The sequence below is a fragment of the Chiloscyllium plagiosum genome, unplaced genomic scaffold (assembly GCF_037043375.1).
Source record: "Chiloscyllium plagiosum isolate Xiang-an unplaced genomic scaffold, Cpla_swu_hap1 HiC_scaffold_2, whole genome shotgun sequence".
NCBI lineage: Eukaryota > Metazoa > Chordata > Chondrichthyes > Orectolobiformes > Hemiscylliidae > Chiloscyllium > Chiloscyllium plagiosum.
In genome coordinates, this window is record NW_028270140.1 from 120,174,180 (window position 1) to 120,198,040 (window position 23,861).

Sequence of the window (23,861 nt, forward strand, 5' to 3'; positions counted from 1 at the left end):
ACTAAGGCCTTTGGAAACTGTAGCACAGTGATTATGTAACTGGATTTATAACCAGAGGCCTGGACCATGAATCTGTGCACAAATTTAAATCCCAAAACAACAGGTGGGAAATTTAAGTTAAATTAATCTGAGCATAGATTCAGAAGAAAGGAAAGTAGGAGTAAATGGAACGCACAAAATTAGCAAAAGACTTTTGGAAGGCAGAACAAAGGTTGGAAAATAGGCAAAAGGAGCTTAGTTTTATGGTACATACATAAATGCAAGAGTATAGTAGACGAGGCAAATGGGATAACAGAACAGATTGGCACATGGAAATTATGATTTTTTTTTAAAATAAGTTACTCCAAAAACAACTTCAAGGAGAACAGGAAAAGCACCTTAATTTTCCTGGTTACAATGTTTTCAGATGAGATAGCTTGGGTATAAAAAATTGATTTTGAAAATATACACTGCATGTAAAGAGATATCAGGAAGATCATCAGATGAGGTCGGTTAGATTGAACTAAGGGACAACAAAGTGGCAACAACACAGGTGGGAGCAAACTAATAAACATTTAATTTGAGGGACGTGGAAGAGCAAATTTGCAGCAAATGTGAGACAAAGCATACTACTGGAGAATTCCAAATATTCTAATCAGAACCGGTTATAATCAGTGTAACAAAGTACACAGGACACAACTCCTAAATTACACTCAGGAAAACCAGAGGAGTGATTTTGCAGTCATCACAATCATTAGATTTATCATAGTAATGGTGAAGGAGAAAATAAGAGAAAAGGTATCAAAATGAGCAAAAGCAATTTCGGTATTTGAAGTGAAATTCACGCCAAAGCAATAGGAGGCATTTAAGTTTATGTAAACTTGTTCCCACAGAAAACTTATGGAACACAAATCCAGAGCTCCCTGGAAGATAAGCCATATAGATGCTAAATATGGTAAAAAGGGAAGCTTAAGTCAAGTGTGAAGATTAGATTCCCTACAGTATGGCAGCAGACCATTTGGCCGAACAAGTCCACACCGACACTCTGAAGAGTAACCCATTGTTTATCCCTTACTAATGCACCTAACACTGTGGGCAATTTAGCATGGCCAATTCGCCTGATCTGCACATATTTGGATCGTGGGAGGAAATCCACGCAGACACGGGAAGAATGTGCAAACTCCACACAGATAGATGCCGGGAGTGGAATCAAATCCAGGTCCCTGCCACTGTGAGGTAGCAGTGCTAACCACTGAGCCACTGGTTAACACTGTGCCCTTCAGCTTAACACTGAAAACCTGGAGTACAGAAACTGAATAGAGAAATTAAAAGGAGAATTAAGAAAGCAAAGGCAGGACACAAACAAGCCAAATAAAATCAAGAAAAATTCAATTTTTTTTAAATCAGAGAGCAAGCAAGCATGACACATAGGCAGAGTAGGCTGTTTGGCCCAGTGAGTCTGCAGCATCATTCAAGATCATGTCTGACCTGATAATCTTTAACTGTTTTCCTTCCTTTTCCAGTGACCCTTTTTCTCCTTACTGATTAAAAGTTTAATGTGAAAGTCTTCAGGAAAAAATTCCATATAATCACAACCATATATTCCGGATAGGGGAACAACCTCTCAGCATCTATCTTGTCAAGTCCTCGAAGAATCTTGTGTTTCAATGAAGTTATTTCTCATTCTTCTAATTTAAATGAGCTCTACAACCTAAGCTCCTATGAAAATCCCTCCATACCCAAAAAAAAATCAACCTGGTGAACACTCTCTGGATTGCCTCTAATATCTTCCCACAGACAAGGTGACAAAAACTCATTCCAGCTGTACTCTAATTAGTGCCTTGTATAGTTTTAGCAAGATTGCTATATTTTCATATTGTAATCCCTTTGAAGTAACTGTCAATATTCCATTTACTGATGCTATGACTTGGACTTTTATTTTAGCTTATGATTTATTTGAGGTTTCTCAATTCACTCTTCTGTAGCTTCCTGCAGTCTGTCTCCATTTAACAAATATTCAGCTCTATTCTTCCTGCCAAACTGACAAATTAGATATCATCTGCAAAGTTCTTGCTCACTCTTGTCATCCTTACTACTTGCCTTCCATCTACTTTTATGTCATCTGCAAACTTGGCAACAGTACATTCACTTTCCACATCCATGTCTTTAATAAATTTTGCAAATAATTGTGACCCTGGCACTGTTCCCTGCGGCACACCATGAATAACAATCATTCTGAAAATGACTCCGTATCTCAACATTCTATTTCTTAGCTCATTCTCTATTCATACTACAAAACCATGGGTTCTTAATAAGTAGCCATTTGTGCGATACCTTACTGAACATCCTTTGAAAATCCATAAATATAACATGCACTGTTCCCCATTTCATTAATCCTTGCTGGTTACATCCTCAGAGAATGCTAATAAATTTGTCAGGCATGATTTTTGTCTTCATGCGCTTTTTGACTCTGCTTGATTAGATTATTTATTTTTAAATGCTCTATTAGTCGCTTTACAATAGTGCAACTTTCTTCTAGTGACAGATGTTAAGTGATCTATATGCACTTATTTTTGTTTCCCTCCATTTTAGAATAAGGGTGGCACTGGAAGTTTTCCAATCCACTGAGTTTTCCCAAACTTTAAAAATTACAATCATTGATTAGTACAGCTTGAAACAGAACTTTCAGTCCAACTAGCCCACGTCTCCCATGCTCCCAAACCAAACTCGTCCCACTTGCCTGCGATGGTCCGTATCTCTGAACCTTTCCGACTCATGTACTTTTCCAAATGTCTTTTAAATGTTGTAACAATACCTGCATCGACCACTTCCTCTGGCAGTTCATTCCACATAAGAACCACTGTGTAAAAAAAAAAGGTTGCCCCTCATGTCCTTTTCAAAGCTTTCTTCTCTCATTAAAAATATGTCCTCATCCACCCTAGGGAAAAGACCTTTGTGATTCACCTAATCTATGCCACTCATGATTTTATAAACCTCTACGGTCACATCTCAACCTCTTGTGCTCCAGTGAACTAAGTCCCAGCCTATCTTTATAACTCAAACCTTCCATACTGGCAGCATCCTGATAAATCTTTTCTGAACCCTCTCCAACTTAATAATATCTTTGCAGAAGAGGGTGACCAGAACCGTACATAGTGCTCCAGAAGAGGTCCCACGGATGTCCTGTTCCACATCAACATGACATCCCAACTCCTATATTCAGAGGTGTGAGCAATGAAGGAAAGTGTGCTAAATGCTTTCTGAACCACCCTGTCGAGATGTGACAAATTTCAAAGAATTATGTACCTGAACCCAGAGGTCTCTGTTTTCCAACATTATTCTATCATTAATTGTACAAGTTCTGTCCTTGTTTATTTCACCTAAATGCAATTCCTCATATTTATGCCAATTAAATTCTGTCTGCCACTCTTCAGACCATTGATCCAATCAATCAAGATCACTGAAACTCACTTGTTCCCTTCCAACCTTTTATACTTTTATATCTTTAAAGCTGATATTTCTTACTCTTCCCGATCCAATTGACCAGGCTCCAGAACATTCCGAAAAACCAATTGAGATCACATCCCTCTTATTACAACCTATCCATGGTTACCCGCATGTGTGCCTATATTCAATGGTTTAGTTTTAAACTTGAGACACGGCAGGCCTTAACGGCCATCACTTGCACGTGCGCTGCTCTTCGATTACTACCAGTTCATGAACTACTTCTGCAGCTACCACCTTAAATAACATGGGGCACAACCCATGATTAGGTTGAGTGAAATTGTTGACCTTTAAGAAGCCAATTAAGGATCCAAAAAAATAATATTTGTGGAGACAGCACACACTATACTAAATTTTTGGGATATTACTCGTGTCTTCCACCGTGAAGACTGATGTGAAGTAACTATTCAGTTCCTCAGTCATTTCCTTGTTCACCACTACCATCTTGCCAAGGTCATTTTCCAGCAGCCCAATGTCCACTTTTGCCCTTTATACATCTAAAGAAACTCTTAAAGTCTTCATTTATATTACTGGCTAGCTAAGCCTAATTTAATCTTCTCCCTCATTTTTGTTTTGTCACCCTCTGTTGGCCTGCATAAGTTTCCCAATCCTCAGGTTTCCCACTGCCCTTCGCCATATTATATGCTTTCACTTTTGTTTTTATGCTATCCCTGACTTTCCTAGTCAGCCACGGTCATCTCATCCTCCCTGTACCATGTTTCTTTTTCCTTGGGATGAATCGGTGTCTCCTGAATTACTTGCAGAAACTCCTGCTATTATTGTTCCACTGTCTTTCCTGCTAGTCTCCTCTGTAGTTGCCTTTATTCAGCTGTATATAGTTACCTCTGATTCTATACTCTCCCTTTCAAACTGCAAAGTAAATTCAATCATTATGACCACTGCTTCCTAAGGGTTCCTTCACCTAAGCTCCCGTATCAAGTCAGCCTCATTGCACAACACTAAATCAGTATTGCCTGTTCCCTAATGGGCTCCACCACAAGATGAAGAGCTAATGCTCAAAACTTCACTTGCCTGCTCCTCGGATGCTGCCTGACCAGCTGTGCTTTTCCAACGCCACACTTTTTGACTCTGATCGCCAGCATCTGCAGTCCTCACTTTCTCCATGACAAGCTGTGCCAAAAAGCCATCTTGCAGACATTCCACAAATGCTTTTTCTTGCAATCCACAACTTGCACCATTGTACCTAACTGAAACAGAACCACTCATTTCGGGGCTTTGCTGACATATTAGGTGTAGCACTAAGATACCTTGGCACCAGATGTTCCTGTCAAAATGCACTCCACTTAAGTACTATCTAATATGTTCCTGATTTTGGTTATTTCAAGTGGTCTTCTCTAGATAATTAAGTTGGACTGTTGGAGAGGCTCTAAAGTTTGGGAGAAAGTTGGAAGAACACGCTTAATAGAAGCCACCAGGTTTAATATTTAGATCAGGCATCCTCAAGGATAAAATATTCATGGCTGCTTAAGAGGGATTGTACATCTGATGGAAGAAAAATGTCACCAGTAAACACCTAACTGGGGATACCTTGGCTCACAGGTATCGCTGTAGAATTCAGTACGAGAAAGGTGCAACTTGGCTGTAAACAAAATGGATTCTTACAACCCTCCTGTGGAATTGACCCAGACATCCAATAAAATTCCAAAGTATAATCTTTGTCTCAGGACTTTTGTTTGAACCCTGGCATCAAATCCAAGGGAAAGGTCAAATTGATCAAACAATATCAAGGGATCGTGCATACCAGTTGCTTAGTAAAAAATGTCTGACCCAAGCAGAAGCTGTCAGAGCACGGTGGCACAGTGGTTAGCACTGCTGCCTTACAGCGCCAGAGACCCGGGTTCAATTCCCGGCTCAGGCGACTGACTGTGTGGAGTTTGCACATTCTCCCCGTGGGTTTCCTCCGGGTGCTCCGGTTTCCTCCCACAGTCCAAAGATGTGCACGTCAGGTGAATTGGCCATGCTAAATTGCTCGTGTTAGGTAAAGGGGTAAATGTACAGGAATGGGTGGGTTTACTCTTCGGCGGGTCAGTGTGGACTTGTTGGGCCGAAGGGCCTGTTTCCACACTAAGTAATCTAATCTAATCTAATCTAATCTAATCAGTCCTGGCCACATCACAGTCTTTTCAGGTAACCCAAGTGCAAACAATAAAATGTGGCTTGCTAGTATCTACAGTTCATATAGTCACAGATGTACAGCATGGAAACAGACCCTTCGGTCCAACTCGTCCATTCCAATCAGATATCTTAAATTAATCTAGTCCCATTTTCAGCATTTGGCCCATATCCATCTAAACCCTTCCTATTCATAACTCCATCCAGATGCCTTTTAAAATGTTGTTATTGCACCAGCTTGGTACAATTGTACTTGCTCTGGCAGCTCATTCCATACACATCTCATCTCTGATTTAAAAGGGACCTAAGGGGCAAATTTTTCAATCTTTCCCCTCTCACCCTAAACCTATGCCCTCTAATTCTGCACTCCCCCACTTAAAAATACCTTATCTTTTTACCCTATCTACGGTCATGATTTTAGAAATCTCTAAAAGGTCCCTCCTCAACCTCTGACATTTCCAGGAAAAACAGCGCCAGCCTACAAAGCCTCTCCCACTTGCTCAAACCCTCCAACCATAGCAGTCTTTTTTAAAAAAAAAATCAATTCCACGTGTATACTGCAGACTTATCTGGTTGACACTTCAGATTACCAAATTGAGTTTCAAAAACCTATTGCTCTTGATGGGGAAGATGATTGGAAAATTGGCTAGTTATTGGTGAAGGCCAGTCTTGGAGAATAAATCCAGATTTAATCTCTCAGATTTACGTTACTACTCAACAAAATCTTATTTAATGGGTTGACAGGTTCTCTCCCCACTTTTTGCCTTGCCTTATGAAGGTAATTTTTCCCTGCCTTCCTCTAAAGCAAAAAGAACCAGAATTGGACTTTCCCACAAATTAATTACAATTGTTACACATGAAAAGACTCATGCCACACAAATGGAAAAAGAACCACCTGGTCCCTTGAATCTTGAGTACCTTAACACTCCATTATATCATTTTGGAATTTCTGCTTGACCATCATTCCAAACCATCATCACTGAAGTTTTTTCATAATACATTACTAAACTTACATCCCTCTCCTTTCAATGATTGCCCTAGTCTTACTAAAAAACAAGTTTGTACTACAGAAAGCTAAAAATACATAATCCTTAGGTTTAAAGGGAAGTTTACTAATGAGAGCAACAGGTGTACAAGAAATACCCATTGCAATTTAAGCTTGTATACAGCTGTATTCTTTTGGTGTAATAGTTTCTAGAACCAACAAAAGGATGCTCAACAGTAATGGCTTTGAGGCAGCTTGCATGTCCTTTATGAATGTAAATGGTCTGAGCTGGCCATGGACTGAGTTGCTCTCTGATTTTTGATATTTTTTAAAAACAGCATTAAAAGTAACATTCAATGTTTTTGATTTGAAGTTCAATATCCCAATACAAAACTTCCATTTAAGTTGACTTTGAATTCTGATTTAGCGATGGCAATGAAGCCATGTGGTCCATTATGTCAGTGCCATTTAAAGAGTTTCCCAGCCTAAACCCACCTGGCAATCTTAGTGATTTTGGTGTATGAAAAGGACGAGCGCTTTCTACTCACCTCATGCCACTCACCTGCAATTTCCTGTAGCTCAGCAAACTTTATTCTCTTAATAACTCTTTAGTAGCCTTTAATAACCAACATCCTTCCAAGTAGCGAACTGCAAATCCTAATCCCTCACTGTGTTTAAATACAATTGTTCGTACTCATGCCACGATTACTTGTTCTGTCAATCATCTTAAGTGGGTGTTCTCTGGTTCTCTATCCAGGATATTTTTATCTCTGCTTTTGCACATTCCTTGAAGGTTGTTGGGAACATGCAGTTAGTTGATCAAGTGACGACTGTTCAAAGGGAGGCTGCTTGTCTGCAAAGTAACAAGTGCCTTAATTCTTCCCTCTTACAAGTAGACTTGGCTGGCAATGCTGGTTGTTGGGAACAAAGGTGTGAACCCCGAGGAATGAAGAATCACTTTACACTGGTTACAGAAAAATTGAATGTTTACTTAATGGACAGTGTAAAGTATACCCCTCATGCATCTTCAGTTATATGAAAAGGATGCATGTTCTCTTGTAAGGCAATAAAACATGAGACTAGAAGTAGGCCATTCAGCCCATGATTCTGCTCTGCCATTTGATCCCATAATCGTCAATGCTACTTTCCTGCCTTATCGACACAATCTTGATTCCCTTACTGATGTCAAATCTGTTTGTTTCAGCTGTGAATATATTTACTGGCTCAGCCTTGACAGCCCTCTGCATAAAAGCATTCCAAAGAATAACTACCTTTGAGAGAAAAATTTTCCTTCTCATCAGATTTTGTTCTATGATCCCAGAGTTTCCTATGAGGAGAAATAATCTTTCTACATCTACCCCATCAAGCCCTCCAAGAATCTTCTGCATTTCAAAATTGATATCTAAAATTTAAGTTGCCAACTAGGATATGATGTAGGTTCAATTGTACTTTTAGTATTTTTTTGCATAAAAGTATTAAAACATGAAATCATCTCCTGCCATACTTTTGGCTAATTGGCAGTCCAAATTTACTTTGCATAATTATTGATCATTATGGATTTTATCGCAATGTCAACCGGGACTGCACACAGTTCTCAAGCTGTGCTTAACGAGTGCTGTATAGATTTCTAGCAAACCTACATCTTTTATCATTTATTCTGTCATGGGATGCAGGCAGTACTGGCAAGGCCAGCCTTTTGTTGCTCATCCCTAATTATCCTTGAATTGAGTGGCTTGTTACGCCATTTCTAAAGACTTAAGAATCAACCACTTGTGTGAACCTGGCATTAAATGCTGGCTTGACCAGTTAAGAACAGTAGATTTCCTTCCCTAAGGGACATGAATGAACTAGATAGATTTTTATCACTATTGATGCAGTTTCATGGCACCATTACTAATTTTCAATTCCAGATTTAACTGAGTTTAAATTCCACCAACTGCTATGATGAGGTCTAAATCCATGTACACAGATCGTTAGCCTGGCTCCTGATTGCTAATCCAGTTGCATTAACAATGTGTCATCTTCTCCCCTATTGGGCTAATAAAAGGAAATATACTATTTGCTGCCATTTTTTAAGTATCAATGATAATAAAATCCCAATGTTCTTAGTAATTTAGTTTCATCCCATTTGTTCTGCATTTACTCATCTCACTTCCCAAAATGCATTACTTACTGCCTCTCTGATTCGGTTGTGTTTTCTTTTTCTTTGCTTAACTGATTAGACTATGAAACTCTTCCTGCAGGATCAAACTTTCTTCTTTACTGTTAAGTTGATGGGTATTTTTGCAAGGCTGACATCAATGGAGGCTCTCCTGGCTCAGTACCCGCTGCCTTACTTCATGGCACTAACATTAATAGCTCAAACTCAAATGCAAGGAGGCATGATAATGTTTGCAGATGGTTGAAAAATTTGGTGTGCATTTAGGAATCAGAGGTACAGCACAGAAACAGACCCTTCAGTCCAACTCGTCCACGCCAACCAGACATCCCAAATTAATCTAGCCCCATTTGACAGCACTTGGCCCATATCCCTCGAAATCTTTTCTATTCATAAGATATCTGGATGGCTATATAAATAGAAAGGTCACCCCTCACCCTCCTATGCTCCAGTGAGAAAGGTTCCAGCCAATACAGCCTTTGTACTCAGTTCTTCCATGCCCTGCAACATTCTGATAAATGCCTTCTAAACTTTCCCCAGCTTAATAATATCCTTCCTGTAGCTGAGACACCAGAACTGGATACAGTATTCCAACATGAGGAAATATCAATTTGAAACTTTATCTGTTACTCATTCCACAGATATTCCCTCACCTGTTGAGTATTCCCAGCAATTTGTTTTTAATCTCAAATTCCAGGGTCTACAGTATTGTGACTTCTTAGAATCTTTACCACTGGCACAGATAAACATCCCTAACGAAAAGCTACCACTCTTTCATTTCCCCTTAGTTTAAGAGACCATCCAATTTTTCTCTTTGCATTCATTTGTAACAATAAAATTCTTGTAAAATCTGTACTCCAAATATAGTATTCATTTCTCTGGATTGTCAAGCTGCCTCTATTGTGCTACTTACCAGAATCTACTGTCCCTCATTAAACTGTATATTCTAAGCATTTTGCATCATTGAAGACTTTTTAAAAATTCTGTTGCTCCACACTGTGCAATCCAGTTTAAATAAAGTCACTTTGTATACATGGTACTGTTCACAGGAGTTGGGTATGCACCAATCAAAACTGCCAGCACTGCTTATCACAAAGATAGGTTTCATTCAGATAAATTACACCCAAGCCACAGTTGCTCCAACAGCTCAAATAGATACATTTGATAAGCATTATGTACAATAGATCATGATATCCTTTCAATACAACATTTTTAGGTACACACCCAAAATAATATAATTGCATTGTCTCCTACCCTTACCTTTAGTCATAATTTGTCGAGGTACTTATAATACCTATTTTTTTTAATGATCTTTGAACTTCAAAATTAAAATAGTAACTTAGTTAATGCAGTCTGAAGTAGCCCCAAATCATAAGTGATTTAATTCCTTTACATTTCTGCAATTAATCATACAAATATTATTTTGCATAAAGTTCAGCTTAGTTGGAACTTCACTTTGTTGAAAGCATTAGGGATCAACTATAGTCACCCAACGATGCATTTTGCTTATGTGCAAAATTTAAGCTTTCCTACCTGTTGGTTGAGATCTTGGACTGGCCCAACGGAAGTCTGTGATAACAAATGAAGTTCTGTATAGTTTTTCATCTATAGCCAACAGTTTACAAGTTTCTATTACCTCTGGGAATTTTCAACACTGAGATGCATTTTTTTGCCGATAGCAGCTATGCAAAAGTACACAAAAGAAAATTTGAGTGAATGGGTTCACATTCAAGCCTCAGTATCTGAGAATTAGTTTAATTTCAAGAAGCTGATTTCGTCCATGCTATGATACAACTTAAGGTCTCCACCCAAAGCAAAGCACACTGAAAACTGTTTAATCTGCAGAAAGAGTTTTCCACAGCAAGAGGGAGGATAAAATTATTAATTAATTAAGCTTCTACCCATCCTTAAAGATGACTCAACTATTTTTAAAAACATTTGAATTATAGCATCTGACTTTGGTTTCAATCTGAAGCCTTTAAAATGTAGAACCCCTCCCCCTAACCCTGTTTAGATTTATTTAAAAAATTATCCAATCATTGAAGTTAGGATTGGACAGTTCCACAGAACAGAAGATCAGCAATCTGCTTTACAGTGCCCAATTTTCTCTACTGTTGAACATTATGATTATAATAGAGTCAAGTGTGGTGCTGGAAAAGCACAGGTCAGGCAGCATCCCAGGAACAGGAAAATCGATGTTTCAGGCATAAGACTCTCATCAGGAATGTGTTGGGAAGGGTGGGGTTCAAGGGTGGCGTTGCGGGAAGTGGAGATACGCTGGAGGGCATCAACCACCACGTGGGAAGGGAAATTGAATCTTGGAAGAAGGTGGCCATCTGGCATTTTCTAAGATGGAATTGCTCATCCTGGGAACAGATGAAGCGATTATAGAACAAGCTGGGTTTTATTCACAGTTTACGATCTTCTCCATGCAAAAACTTCACATACACTCTCCTCATTTATTACGCAATGTCACACATCACACAGATTATACTAAGGTCATCAAAACTACTGTACACATTTTCTAAACTAGATACCTTTGTGATGAAAGATCACTAAGTGGATACATATTTATAGCTCGGCCTTTTGGGAAAGGCTTCGCAAGTGAAAGACTGACTAAAGCAAGGAAAGACTAGCTTTTTTTCCCACAAATGCAACAACTGCTTGCATGAAATCACAGTCTATGGTTACAGATAATGGTCACATGACCGTGTTTGGGCAACAAATAACGCTGTTGGATTTGAATACCGTTACAGAGATAACTTGTCTAGAGCAATAACCTTTTCGTCCCTCCTCTCTTTTTTTCAGAAATCTCTTTCATCCACGTGTGAGGGATGAAAACTTACTGGAAGGTGTCATCACCCCAGATGGAGAATTCCTAAAGGGGAAGTCAAAAACCTATATTGCGCTCTCTAGGAAAATAAAGTCAGCCAACAACAATGGATTCAAAAGACACCCGAACGCCAACAGTTGTATGAAGAGCGATTTTCACTACAGATTAACATTGGCATAGTTTGTGAATAATTATTTTTCCCAAATTTAACTGTTGTTTGGTCAATGTAGTTTTAAGGTAATACTATGCAGAGCTGCATGTACACGTAAGCATCTACACGTTTATATGTGCATGAGGGTGTGCGTGCAGTTTCTCAAGAAGGGTAGCTGTAAAGTAATAAGTTTTATTTGCAGTAAACTTGTTCTTTTATTTGTATTAAAAAAAATCTGACTGTTTTGTCTCTGACTCAGAGTTTTATACAGTCGGATATATAAAATTGGAAATATCATCTCTTTGTCAATCCAAACGTTTTTCTGACCAGTGTCAGAGAAGGAGTCACATTCACCACCCCCAACTTCTGACATTACAAATCGAAGCATTCAGTGCTCAATTCCACTCCTGAGCACCATTACTTATAATACGTTGTGCTCATGGATTATTGATAACAACAGTATCAAATTATGATAAGGATCATTAAAAAGCCTGAGGAGAAATAATTTTGGCAGCAGTGTTGCCCAAGTAGATAGATTTATTTCAGGTCATAGTCACAATGACTGAAGTACAATTTATTGTATCATAACTGGACTCTCACCCTCTCTCTCACCTCAAAAGATTAGTATATACCAACAAAACTACCATATTCTGCTAAACAGCAAAAGCAGAGATTTGAATATACTATACAAGTCTGATCTGACACTGAAAATACAAATTATTCACTCCCTTCCATCCCTTCCAAAGTGAAGGTGTAATTTTCATGGTCAGCAACCCTACCACAGGCACAATGACATTTTGCGATCTAGAACTATAGAGTGACTGAAATTTCCCTTCAACGAGGAACAACTTCATTCTGGTTTTAGCCAAGACTTGAATGCTTTTCTATGTTAACCAATGCTATATTTGAAATTAATTTCTCAAAATTTGGAATACTGAATTCCTCCTTTTGTCTCACAGCAATAGATTACACAAAAGAAACATATCAACATTAGGTGGAATGGGGGAATATTCAATAAATAAAAATGACAACATTCGTTACCTTAAATGATGAGGTGGACGTGGCAGAATAACCACTTGCTGCAGACGTGAGAGAAAGCATGGAGCCATGACGCCGAAGACTTGATTCTGACCCATAGCCTGATTCTGCCTATTAAAAAAATGATATTTTAAAACAAAAAATTAGGCAAGGATGCATGAATAATAGAGTACATACTTCATATTTCTCATCTAATACATGCATTACTTGTCAAAGTATTTATTGAAGACACATGTGGTTTGATTAAAATGTGTAAAGAATTGAAACATTGTATCACAGCTCACCATTTTCCTATCCTCCTCAGTTTTAGTTTGAATCCTACTCTAATAAACTCAACATGTGTTGGGGTGTGTGTGCATGCATTCAAAGACATGGATCTCCATTGTAACTAAAGAATGAAAATCCTAGCCAAACTTTCCAGAAGTGACTTAGACCAGGAACCATGTTATTTTTTCCCCCTCCTAGCCACAGGCAGAAAGTCGTCAAATATGATCACGTAAATGAGGTCAGCTGGTTCAGCACAGACTTATCAGTACTATATGATACAATACCATGCAATGCAACAATGTCAAATAATCTCCAAGTAGTTTTTGGTGATGTTTTAGAAGGTTTCCAGGGTTGCTGTGACTTGGTTCCAAGGACAAGCAATCCCTGAAAAAGATAGTTCCAGCCTTCCACGTAACCATAACATGTACAACTGTTATTCCTAGTTTTCCAGATTATCATGGAGTAAGACTGCACAGCAGAGCTCCTATATCTACATATTTCCAAATGACTGTTATACAACCTCACTCATTGCATTAATTCCCACAGTAGCTCATACACTATTCATTGCGTAGTTAGAGATCTAATCAAGTTCAACAAAGCAAGTACTGTCTAAAATTCACCACCGAACCTAGTAAAAGGCAAATGAACAGGTGATTCATTTCAAATACAACTTTCATTCTTAAAGTGCCTTTAATGTACTAAGACATCCCGAACTATTTCATCGGAGAAATAACGGGCAAACAGACTCAAGGCCATAAACCCATATCAAAGACAGCCAACTCAGATTTAAAAAGGTAAGCTTTAAAGAGCATTTAAATAGAGAAGTGGGAGCAAGGGAGATTGGAGATTTAGGGAGGGAATTTCAGAACTTATTGCTCAGTAACAATGCACTATTTAATCTTTTTTTCTAATCAACGTGTTTAGAGATGTTACTGCACACCTCTCTCAATCCAGGGGTAGGAACACTACCTCTTCACCACATGAGGGCCCTAACAAAGCATAATTAAAAATGATTGATAACAGGGATGTTTAAGAAACCCAACTCAGTTTTAGTTTGAATCCTATTCTAATAAACTCAACTTAAAGACAGTAAGACAATAAGAGACTAATTGTGAAGCTAAAGGAAATTAGGGATAGATTAGATTAGATAAGATTACTTACAGTGTGGAAACAGGCCCTTCGGCCCAACAAGTCCACACCGCCCCACCGAAGCGCAACCCACCCATACCCGTACATTTACCCCTTACCTAACACTACAGGCAATTTAGCATGGCCAATTCACCTGACCTGCACATCTTTGAACTGTGGGAGGAAAACGGAGCACCCGGAGGAAACCCACGCAGACACAGGGAGAATGTGCAAACTCCACACAGTCAGTCACCTGAGGCGGGAATTGAACCCGGGTCTCTGGCGCTGTGAGGCAGCAGTGCTAACCACTGTGCCACCGTGCCGCCCACGTGATTCATTTCAAATACAACTTTCATTCTTAAAGTAGTAAGACATCCCAAACTATTTCATCGGAGAAATAACGGGCAAACAGACTCAAGGCTATAAACCCATATCAAAGAAAGCCAACTCAGATTTTAAAAAGTAAGCTTTAAAGAGCATTTAAATAGAGAAGTGGGACGGTTAGGCTTAGCTATGGAGGGATTTAAAAACTAACATGGGCATTTTTAAAAACAGCTATAAATGAGCACAAAAGTGATCAGTGAACAGGATTGCATCTAAGGAGAGGGGCAGAGTTTTGGATGATCTCAATTTTAAGAGAGTTGAATGTGGGAGGTAGGCCAGGAGTATGCTGGAACAGTCAGAAGTTAAGAGGTTAAAAAAAATAAAAATTTTCCACAGTAGGTGGACTGAGGTATTGTTTCTTATCTCTCAGATAAATTGTTTTGAACACTCTTTTGAAAGGGGCTGAAGCTTTTTTTTAGTAGGCTAACTGAAACAGTTCAAGTGTAGTGCTTAATAATGCTGATGACAACTCTATTCCCTGAATTGATGGAGGTAGTTTTGTGGTCTGGTTCTTTGACATGTCCATTGGGATGCCATGGCACCATGAAAGACGGTCAGAGATAGAAATGCATCTAGAGTATGCATTCAGGCCAGAGAAAGCTACCTAAAGAGAAGCTTTCTTGTATCAAAATGACACTCTGCATTTCACCCATACTTTGGGTATCTGTCACGCGATGAGAAAATCAACGAAGTCTCGTCAATACTTAAAGCTAGCAAGACTCTTGAGAACACTTTCAGATTTGATGAACCTTCAGAATGCAGAGACACAAATGCAAAGATCAAGTGAACCAGAAATGTTAATCACAACTAACAAGAATTACTAAACGAGTTATTTAATTAATCATAGATTCAATTTAACCTGAATGAGCAAAAATTACTCAAATGTAGCACAGTGCATCAGTATCAAACAATGCCCAATTCTGAGCTTTGAAAATTTCATGGAATACTTTCTGGTTTCCAATTCCCCCAATACTAGTTATGCAGTTTGCTAATCTTTAAGCAGCATGATCACAGGTGAAGCTGAAGTTACAACTCTATTGTCTGCCTCTACCCAATAAGTAACAATGAACTCCGATTTTAACAAGTCACGGATTCAAACTCCACTCCACAGGTTTGATGACATCTAGATGAACAATGAACTCAATACCGAGTGAGGGCTTCCAGCCAGAAGTAGTTCTGCCTTGATCATGGATGCATCAGGGATAACTCAAGAAATCATGTGCCAGATCAGGTAAATGCAAAAGATCCCATGGCACTATTGAAAAACAACAGGGAATTATTCCTGGTCTCCTTGGTATTTACACCTTAACCAAAAACATCAAAACAAAGTTATTTTATAACTGAAAAAAGTCACGGGGCATTAAAAATAATCTTTGAACACCTGCATTCAAAAATAAAGCCCTGCAATCTGCAGTGGTGATGAGAGACTGAGGAGAATGATTGCTTGATTTGACAGTCAAGAATCTTCTAATTATGTCTTCACTTTCTAATTTATAACTGCAAAGATAGACATGTTAGGCAACCAAAATGAGGATTGAAGAGACATGGTAGGGTGCAGTTGTTGGCAGCAAGAGGTCACATACTGAAACCCTCCGAAGTACCACACCTGGAAAAGCTATCATGAATTATGGTTCTAATGAAGAAAGTTCTGAATACTGTGCCAAGCCGTGCAATGTTATTGTGAACAAACTATTTTTCCTCCATTTTTTTTATCATATGCCAACCTATAGTTAAATAGTACACATTTTGTGAAAAGGTGCAAATCCAGAAAGCTCAACGTTCCCAGAAAAGGTGCAGATTACATGGAGGAAAAATAAGGCACAGTTATAGAAAATTTACATGTTTCAAAAAAATGCCTGTGCATTAGAAAAGAATAAATGCAATAGAAAAAAAATTGAAGATTATGTAAAAATATCCATGTTGATACTGGTAGCTAATCATGGAAATTAAAAGCATTTTCACAAGGTTACCAGCTCAAAAGTCAAGACTGCTGCAACTTCAATTGCTGCATTGTTTGGAAAACAGCCATGATTCGGAGTAGAGCCAAGCAGCAGTCAGCTAGGTTCAGCAAGCTGTACAAGACATTGGTTACTCAGTGTATTGAAGAAATGCATTTCTGAAATACAAATTACAAATCATTTCTTTACTTGCACTTTACCTCCTGCTTTTGAGCAAAAATGGCACATTATATACCATCCACAAAAGGGTGTTTGAATTCACAAAGAATACAAGCTTTAGTTATATATAGCAGTTTAGAAAAATCAGATGTGAGGCAACAAATGTACGAGCACACAAATAATTCCACAGACAACTTATAATGAGACTTGATCAATACAAACTATATCAGAAAAATGCGCAGGGGAAAAAATGCAACATGCAAAGCCCACCCTGTGACTGCAAGATATGCAACTAAAGCAGAGCTGGTCCATGCCACAATCACGACTCTTGGTGTAGGTCATGAGCTGCTCACTGCAAAGCAAGCACAAATTGTAGTAGTGATGGATAGAAGGCTCCTTCCCTCAGTCACACCAGTAAGCCCAGTGCTTCAGGAAATACATCATGAAATGTCAAGGGAGGGAGACGGTTAACAGCAGATCCTTGGCCTTATCAGGAGGAAAGCAGACATTAGATGAAGTGCTGATATTGCTATAAAAATAGCAACTTAATTGTTCAGGTTACCATGCTGAGAGTCTGGATGCTTTTTCAAGAGCTGAAGATCCATGCAAAAACTATACAATATGATTCTCACGGACTAACATTGATGGTGCATTGCAACGATGGCTGCTGTTGCCTTCTACATTCTACCATACGATCCATTACAGCTTCCTTCAATTTCAACATAAAATACTGCAACATGCAGTTAAGCATTTTGTGACGTAAACTTAATTCATCACTGCGTGAAAATGCTATTGGCAGCTATCGCACAGAGCATCGGTTTTCAGTTTCTGCATTAAATGTCTCCAACATAGACAATGAAACCTCACCCCACACTTCTAAACTCTCAACATCCTAAAGTAGGTCAAAACTCCAGCTCAAAACAAAGCACCATGGGAATTAATTTAAACTGACACTTTTAAACAACTTTTTTCTTTGTCCTCTCAAATAACAAATACAATTTACAATTTCCTTAAATGAGTACTTGTGTTTTGAAAAGAACACACCAATGCATAAGATTTGCAGCATTCATTTTGAATATTTATGGGCTGACTTTAGCAAAAAAAAACTGCATTCAGCAACACTGATTTCTCTGTAGTCATCTATAGCTTTCATGCAACAATAATGCCGAAATTCATTACTCTCAGAAGCTAGATAAGCTTTCTTCAAAAAAAAAACTCTTAGCAGTTAACTTGAATTGTCACACTTTAATCAGTTACATTGAGTAGATACTATATTCTAACTACATTCCAGGTCATCAATAAATACAATGTTGTAAGGTACAGTTCCTCCAATGACATTTGACCAATGAAGTGCCAATATAGTAATTATAAAAACATGCCACTCCATAAGTGCAGATGCTTCTAACTGCTTATCAAAAAGCCATAACTGCAACTCAAGAATGATGTTTAGATCTCTTCATGTGTCTCTTCATTCAAAAATAAAAATAGCATACTTTGCTCGCATGCATACAGTTTACTAACTTGGCTAACAAAACAAGCTTATCCTAAGTGGATATTTTAATATATTTTTCAGCCTATTGATAAATATACAGCACTATTTTCGCTGGGTGGTTAAGTGGTTTCACTTAAGCATGAGTGAATGTCAAATCATGATCACTATCAATTACAACTTAATAGCAGATACCACTTTACACTCTAACAATAGATCCAAAATTGAGGCAAACCCCTAAACCCACAGACCTGTGGCTTTTCTAATCCACAGAAAGTGCTGACATTAACGGAGATGGTGATGGTCTTATTTTGGGTTGAGCTCGTGAGTCCATACTTCTCCTTTGATGCCTGAGCAAATTCCAGTGGGGCAACCAGTTTTGAGGGTAGCCAGTACAACAGACAGCACTTGCATGTGGGGTTCTGTAACTGCACTGTCAAGACCAAGCAACCACTTGGTCTAGGCAAGGGAGCGAAGCAGTGAGAAGTCACTGATCCTGCAACCCATGAGCCTATATGGGAATAAGTAGTGCAATACCAAGGGAGGAGGACATAAAGGCTAGTTCTCCACGTAAAAGGCAGAAGACATTGGGTGTGGCTTCAAATCCTTGAAAGCAATTGACTTAATTGGCCGACAAGGCACAGAGCATATAGAGCAAAAGTTCATTATGGAGGCTTTAAATCAAGTATTTCTCGTAGATCCACATAATCAAGACAAAAGGGAGAAGAACAGAGATTGCTCTGAAGAAACATATCACTTTACTGAAGGCTACAGTCACATGGAATTCAGGTTTAGTGCAATTTGCTGTCCATTGAGATTGATGGCTAAACCCTTGAAAGGAGCGGGCATGCTGATGGAGAATGATCAAAATCAGACATGTCAATGGGCTGAAAAGTGGCAGACGGAGTTTATTTAGATAAATGTGAGGTGCTGCATTTTGCAAAGGCAAATCAGGGCAGGGCTTAAACACTTAAGGTCTGTGGAGTGTTGCTGAACAAAGAGACCTTGGAGTGCAGGTTCATAGCTCCTTGAAAGTAGAGTCCCAGGTATATAGAATAGTGAAGGAAACATTTGGTACGCCTTCCTTTACTGAACGCAGCATTGAGTATAGCAGTTGAGAGGTCATGTTTCGGCTTTTGGACATTGGTTCGGCCACTTTTGGAATATTGTGTGCAATTCTAGTCTCTCTCCTATTGAAAGGATGTTGTGAAACTTGAAAGGGTTCAGAAAAGATTTACAAGGATGTTGCCAGATTTGAGGTATAGGGAGAGGTTGATTAGGCTAGGGCTGTTTTCACTGGAGCATCAGAGGCTGAGGCGTGACTTTATAGAGGTTTATAAAATCATGAGGGGCATGGATAGGATAAACAGACAAGGTCTTTTTCCTTAGGGTGGGGGAGTCCAGAACTAGAGGGCATAGATTTAGAGTGAGAGGGGTAAGATTTGAAAGGGACCTAAGGGGCAACTTTTGCATGCAGAGAATGGTGTGTGTGTATGGAGTGAGCTGTCAGAGAAAGTGGTGGAGGCTGGAAATTACAACATTTAAAAGGCATCTGGATGGGTATATGAATAGGAAGGGTTTGAGGATGTAGGTCAAGTGCTGTCAAATGGGGCTAGATTAAGTTAGGATATTTGGTTGGCATGGACGAGTTGGACCAAAGAGTCTGTTTCTGTGCTGTACATCTCAATGACTCATATGCTGTATTTGGCGTCTGATAAATCTGAGAAGTTCATCTTTGTTGTCTCTGCTGTTAAGATCTAAGTGACAGTGATCATAATTTGCCTGTTAACTCATCTTTAAAGTTACGCTCATGCTGGTTTGCTTTACAAGGAGAAGTGAGATTAAATAGTGTCCAACAGTTTTACATTGAAGTCATTCAGCAAATTCGATTCTTTACGGTATATGTAACCCAAGCAGCATAAAGAGTCATTACTATTTCTCTCCACTTGCCATGTGAAATCAAAGAAATTAACTGCTAATTACTTAGTTATTTTCCACTTATTTTTCCTCCACACTTATTCCCTTTAGCCTTTCCATGCCTGAACACTTTAGGAAACTCCTTTAAACAATGGTGTGAATCTTCCACTCTGTGATGAAGTCCCATTTGGTGGAGATTGAGTATCAGGTTGGGAGTGTTGACTTGTCAGATTGGAATCTAAAGGGGACCGGGAGCACGAAGTCTCATGGCATCAGGTCAAATATGTGCAAGGAAATCTCCCTTTGGGAGTATTCTCCATATTGAACACTCGAAGTGATGGTAAGGACATAATGAACTCCTTTTGTCTTTACTATTACCTGAACTTGTATTCTAGTTCCTTCAGATTTAGAACATAGAACATAGAAGAATACAGCGCAGTACAGGCCCTTTGGCCCTCGATGTTGCGCCGATCCAAGCCCACCTAACCTACACTAGCACACTATCCTCCATATGCCTATCCAATGCACGTTTAAATGCCCATAATGAAGGAGAGTCCACCACTGCTACTGGCAGGGCATTCCATGAACTCACGACTCGCTGAGTAAAGAATCTACCCCTAACATCCGTCCTATACCTACACCCCTTAATTTAAAGCTATGCCCCCTTGTAATAGCTGACTCCATACGTGGAAAAAGATTCTCACTGTCGACCCTATCTAAACCCCTAATCATCTTGTACACCTCTATCAAGTCACCCCTAAACCTTCTTTTCTCCAATGAAAACAACCCCAAGTGCCTCAGCCTTTCCTCATACGATCTTCCTACCATACCAGGCAACATCCTGGTAAACCTCCTCTGCACCCGTTCCAGTGCCTCCACATCCTTCCTATAGTATGGGGACCAAAACTGCACACAATACTCCAGATGCGGCCACACCAGAGTCTTATACAACTGCAACATTACCTCATACTCCGGAACTCAATTCCTCTACCAATAAAAGCCAGTGCGCCATATGCCTTCTTCACCGCACTATTTACCTGGGTGGCAACTTTCAAAGATTTGTGTACATGGACACCAAGATCTTTCTGCTCATCCACACAACCAAGTATCCAACCATTAGCCCAGTACCCCATCTTTTTATTACTCTTACCAAAATGAATCACCTCACACTTAGCTACATTGAACTCCATTTGCCACCTTTCTGCCCAGTTCTGCAGCTTATCAATATCCCGCTGTAACCTGCCACATCCTTCCTCACTGTCTACCACTCCTCCGACTTTCGTATCATCCGCAAACTTGCTCACCCAACCTTCTAACCCCTCCTCCAGGTCATTTATAAAAATGACAAACAGCAATGGTCCCAAAACAGATCCTTGCGGAACACCGCTAGTGACACCACTCCAAGATGAACCTTTGCATTAACTACTACCCTCTGTCTTCTTCCAGCCAGCCAACTCCTAATCCAAACCTCCAACTCACCCTCAATGCCATACCTCCGTATTTTTTGCAGTAGTCTACCATGGGGAACCTTATCAAACGCCTTACTAAAATCCATATACACCACATCTACTGCTTTCCCCTCGTCCACCTCCTTAGTCACCTTCTCAAAGAATTCAATAAGGTTTGTGAGGCACGACCTGCCCTTCACAAAACCATGCTGACTATCCTTGATCACATTATTCCTATCCAGATGTTCATAAATCCTATCCCTTACAATTCTCTCTTACAATTTGTGCACAAGGACTCCCAGGTTGATCTGTTCTGCAGTTTACTGCAGTCCCTCTCTAAATAATATTCAGCTCCTCTATTCTTTCTGCCAAAGGGCATAACCTCCCATTTCTTCACATTATATTACATCTGCCATGTGTTTGCTAACTTTCTTAACCTTTTAGTTGTCCCTCTGTAAATGCTGCCCATCCTCAGCATTGTCTTTCCATCTAAAAACGTGGCTGTAGTACATTAACTATCTTCAAAACTGTTGCTGGATAGGATAAATAAACAAAGTCTTTTCCCTGGGGTCGGGGAGTCCAGAACTAGAGGGCATAGGTTTAGGATGAGAGGGGAAAGATATAAAAGATACCTAAGGGGCAACTTTTTCTCACAGAGGGTGGTACATGTATGGAATGGGCTGCCAGAGGATGTGGTGGAGGCTGGTACAATTGCAATATTTAAGAGGCATTTGGATGGGTATATGAATAGGAAGGGTTTGGAGGGATATGGGCCGGGTGCTGGCAGGTGGGACTGGTTTGGATTTGGATATTTGGTCGGCATATGACTCTATGACACATATTGATGCCCAGCACTGATCCCTATGGCACTCCACTACTTGCAGATTGCCATCCTCAAAATACCCCTCTTAACTCAGCTTTATTTAAACAAACAAACGAAGAACTATGGATGCTGGAAGTCAGAAACAAAAGAAGAAATTGCTGGAAAAACTCAGGTTAGGCAGCATCTGTAGAGCGAAAACATTTCGGGTCTTCTTCAGAACTGAATCACAAAAAGCTAGCATACAAGTTCAGCAGATTATAGGGAAGGCAAATGAAATGTTATTCGAAAGAGAATGTGGTATAAAAACAGGAAAGCGTATGAGATATGAGTTAGACCACACAGTTTTGAATAGTGTTAATCCCCTTATCTAATGGGAGGTATATCAGAGGTAGTCCAGAGAAGGTTCACTAGGTTGATTGTGGGTGTGGAGAAATTTTCTTATAGAGAGAAGTTGAATAATTTAGACTTATACTCACTGGAATATAGAAGAATGAAACACATTGAAACATACTAGATTCTTAAGGGGCTTGACAACATAGACGTTGCTCTCCCTTGTGGAAGACTCTAGGATCAGAGGGTATAATCTGAGTAAGGGTTCACCCAGTTAAGACAGAGGAGAGGAATTTCTTCTTAAAAGCGAGTGAATCGATGGAATTCTTTACCACACAGGGTTGCTGAAGCTTGATCATTTAGTCAAGGCTGAGAGAGACAGGTTTTTAAATCAGTAAGGGAATCCAGGGTTATGGGTTATGGCAGCAAAGTGGAGTTGAGGATTACCAGATCAGCCATAGTCGCACTGAATGGCAGAGTGGACATTATCAGTCATGAGGTCTACTTTTGCTCCTACGGCTGTAAGGCAGATGATAGAGAGTGGTGGTGGAGGGTTGCTTTTCAGGCTGGAGGCCTGTGACCCCAGTGGTGTACCACAAGGATTGGTACTGGGTTCACTGCTTTTCATCATTGATTTGGATGTGAACATAGGAGATATAGTTAGAAAGTTTGCAGATGACACCAAAATTGGAGGTGTATGGGACAGTGAAGGAGGTTACCTCCAAGTCCAAAAAGGATGTTGATTAGATGGGCCAAGGAGTGGCAGATGAAGTTTAATTTAGATCAATATAAGGTGCTGCATTTCGGAAAGGCAAATCAGAGCAGGACTTATATACTTAATGGTCAAGTCTTGGGGAGTGTTGCTGAATAAAAACGACCTTGTAGTGCAGGTTCATAATTCCTTGAAAGTGGAGTCTCAGGTAGATAGGACAGTGAAGGCGTTTAGTATCCTTTCCGTTATTGGTCAGATCATTAAATAAAGGAGTTGTGAGGTCATGCTGCAGCTGTACAAGACTTTGGTTAGGCCACTTTTGGAATACTGTGCACAATTCTGGTCTTCCTCCTCTAGGAAGGATGCTGTGAAACATTAAAGGGTTTAGAAAAGATTTACAAGGATATTGCCAGGATGGGAGGGTTTGAGCTATAGGGAGAGGCTGAACAGGCTGGGGCTGTTTTC

At 39.5% G+C, this 23,861-nt stretch overlaps 1 protein-coding gene across 5 annotated transcripts in view; it reads right to left on the minus strand.

Annotated features, from left to right (window-relative positions):
- Positions 1–23,861, minus strand: part of LOC122556187 (ceramide transfer protein) — a 116,653-nt gene that overhangs the window by 40,309 nt on the left and 52,483 nt on the right. For 3 of the 5 annotated variants that reach the window (XM_088000316.1, XM_088000325.1, XM_088000332.1), the window contains exons 4-5: positions 12,785–12,892; positions 10,293–10,328 (exon numbers count right to left, since the gene is read on the minus strand). In XM_088000316.1, the coding sequence (XP_087856442.1) occupies positions 10,293–10,328; positions 12,785–12,892 (144 nt within the window). The remainder of the gene's footprint in view (positions 1–10,292; positions 10,329–12,784; positions 12,893–23,861) is intronic. The other 2 variants (XM_088000317.1, XM_088000327.1) reach the window with 1 other exon arrangement.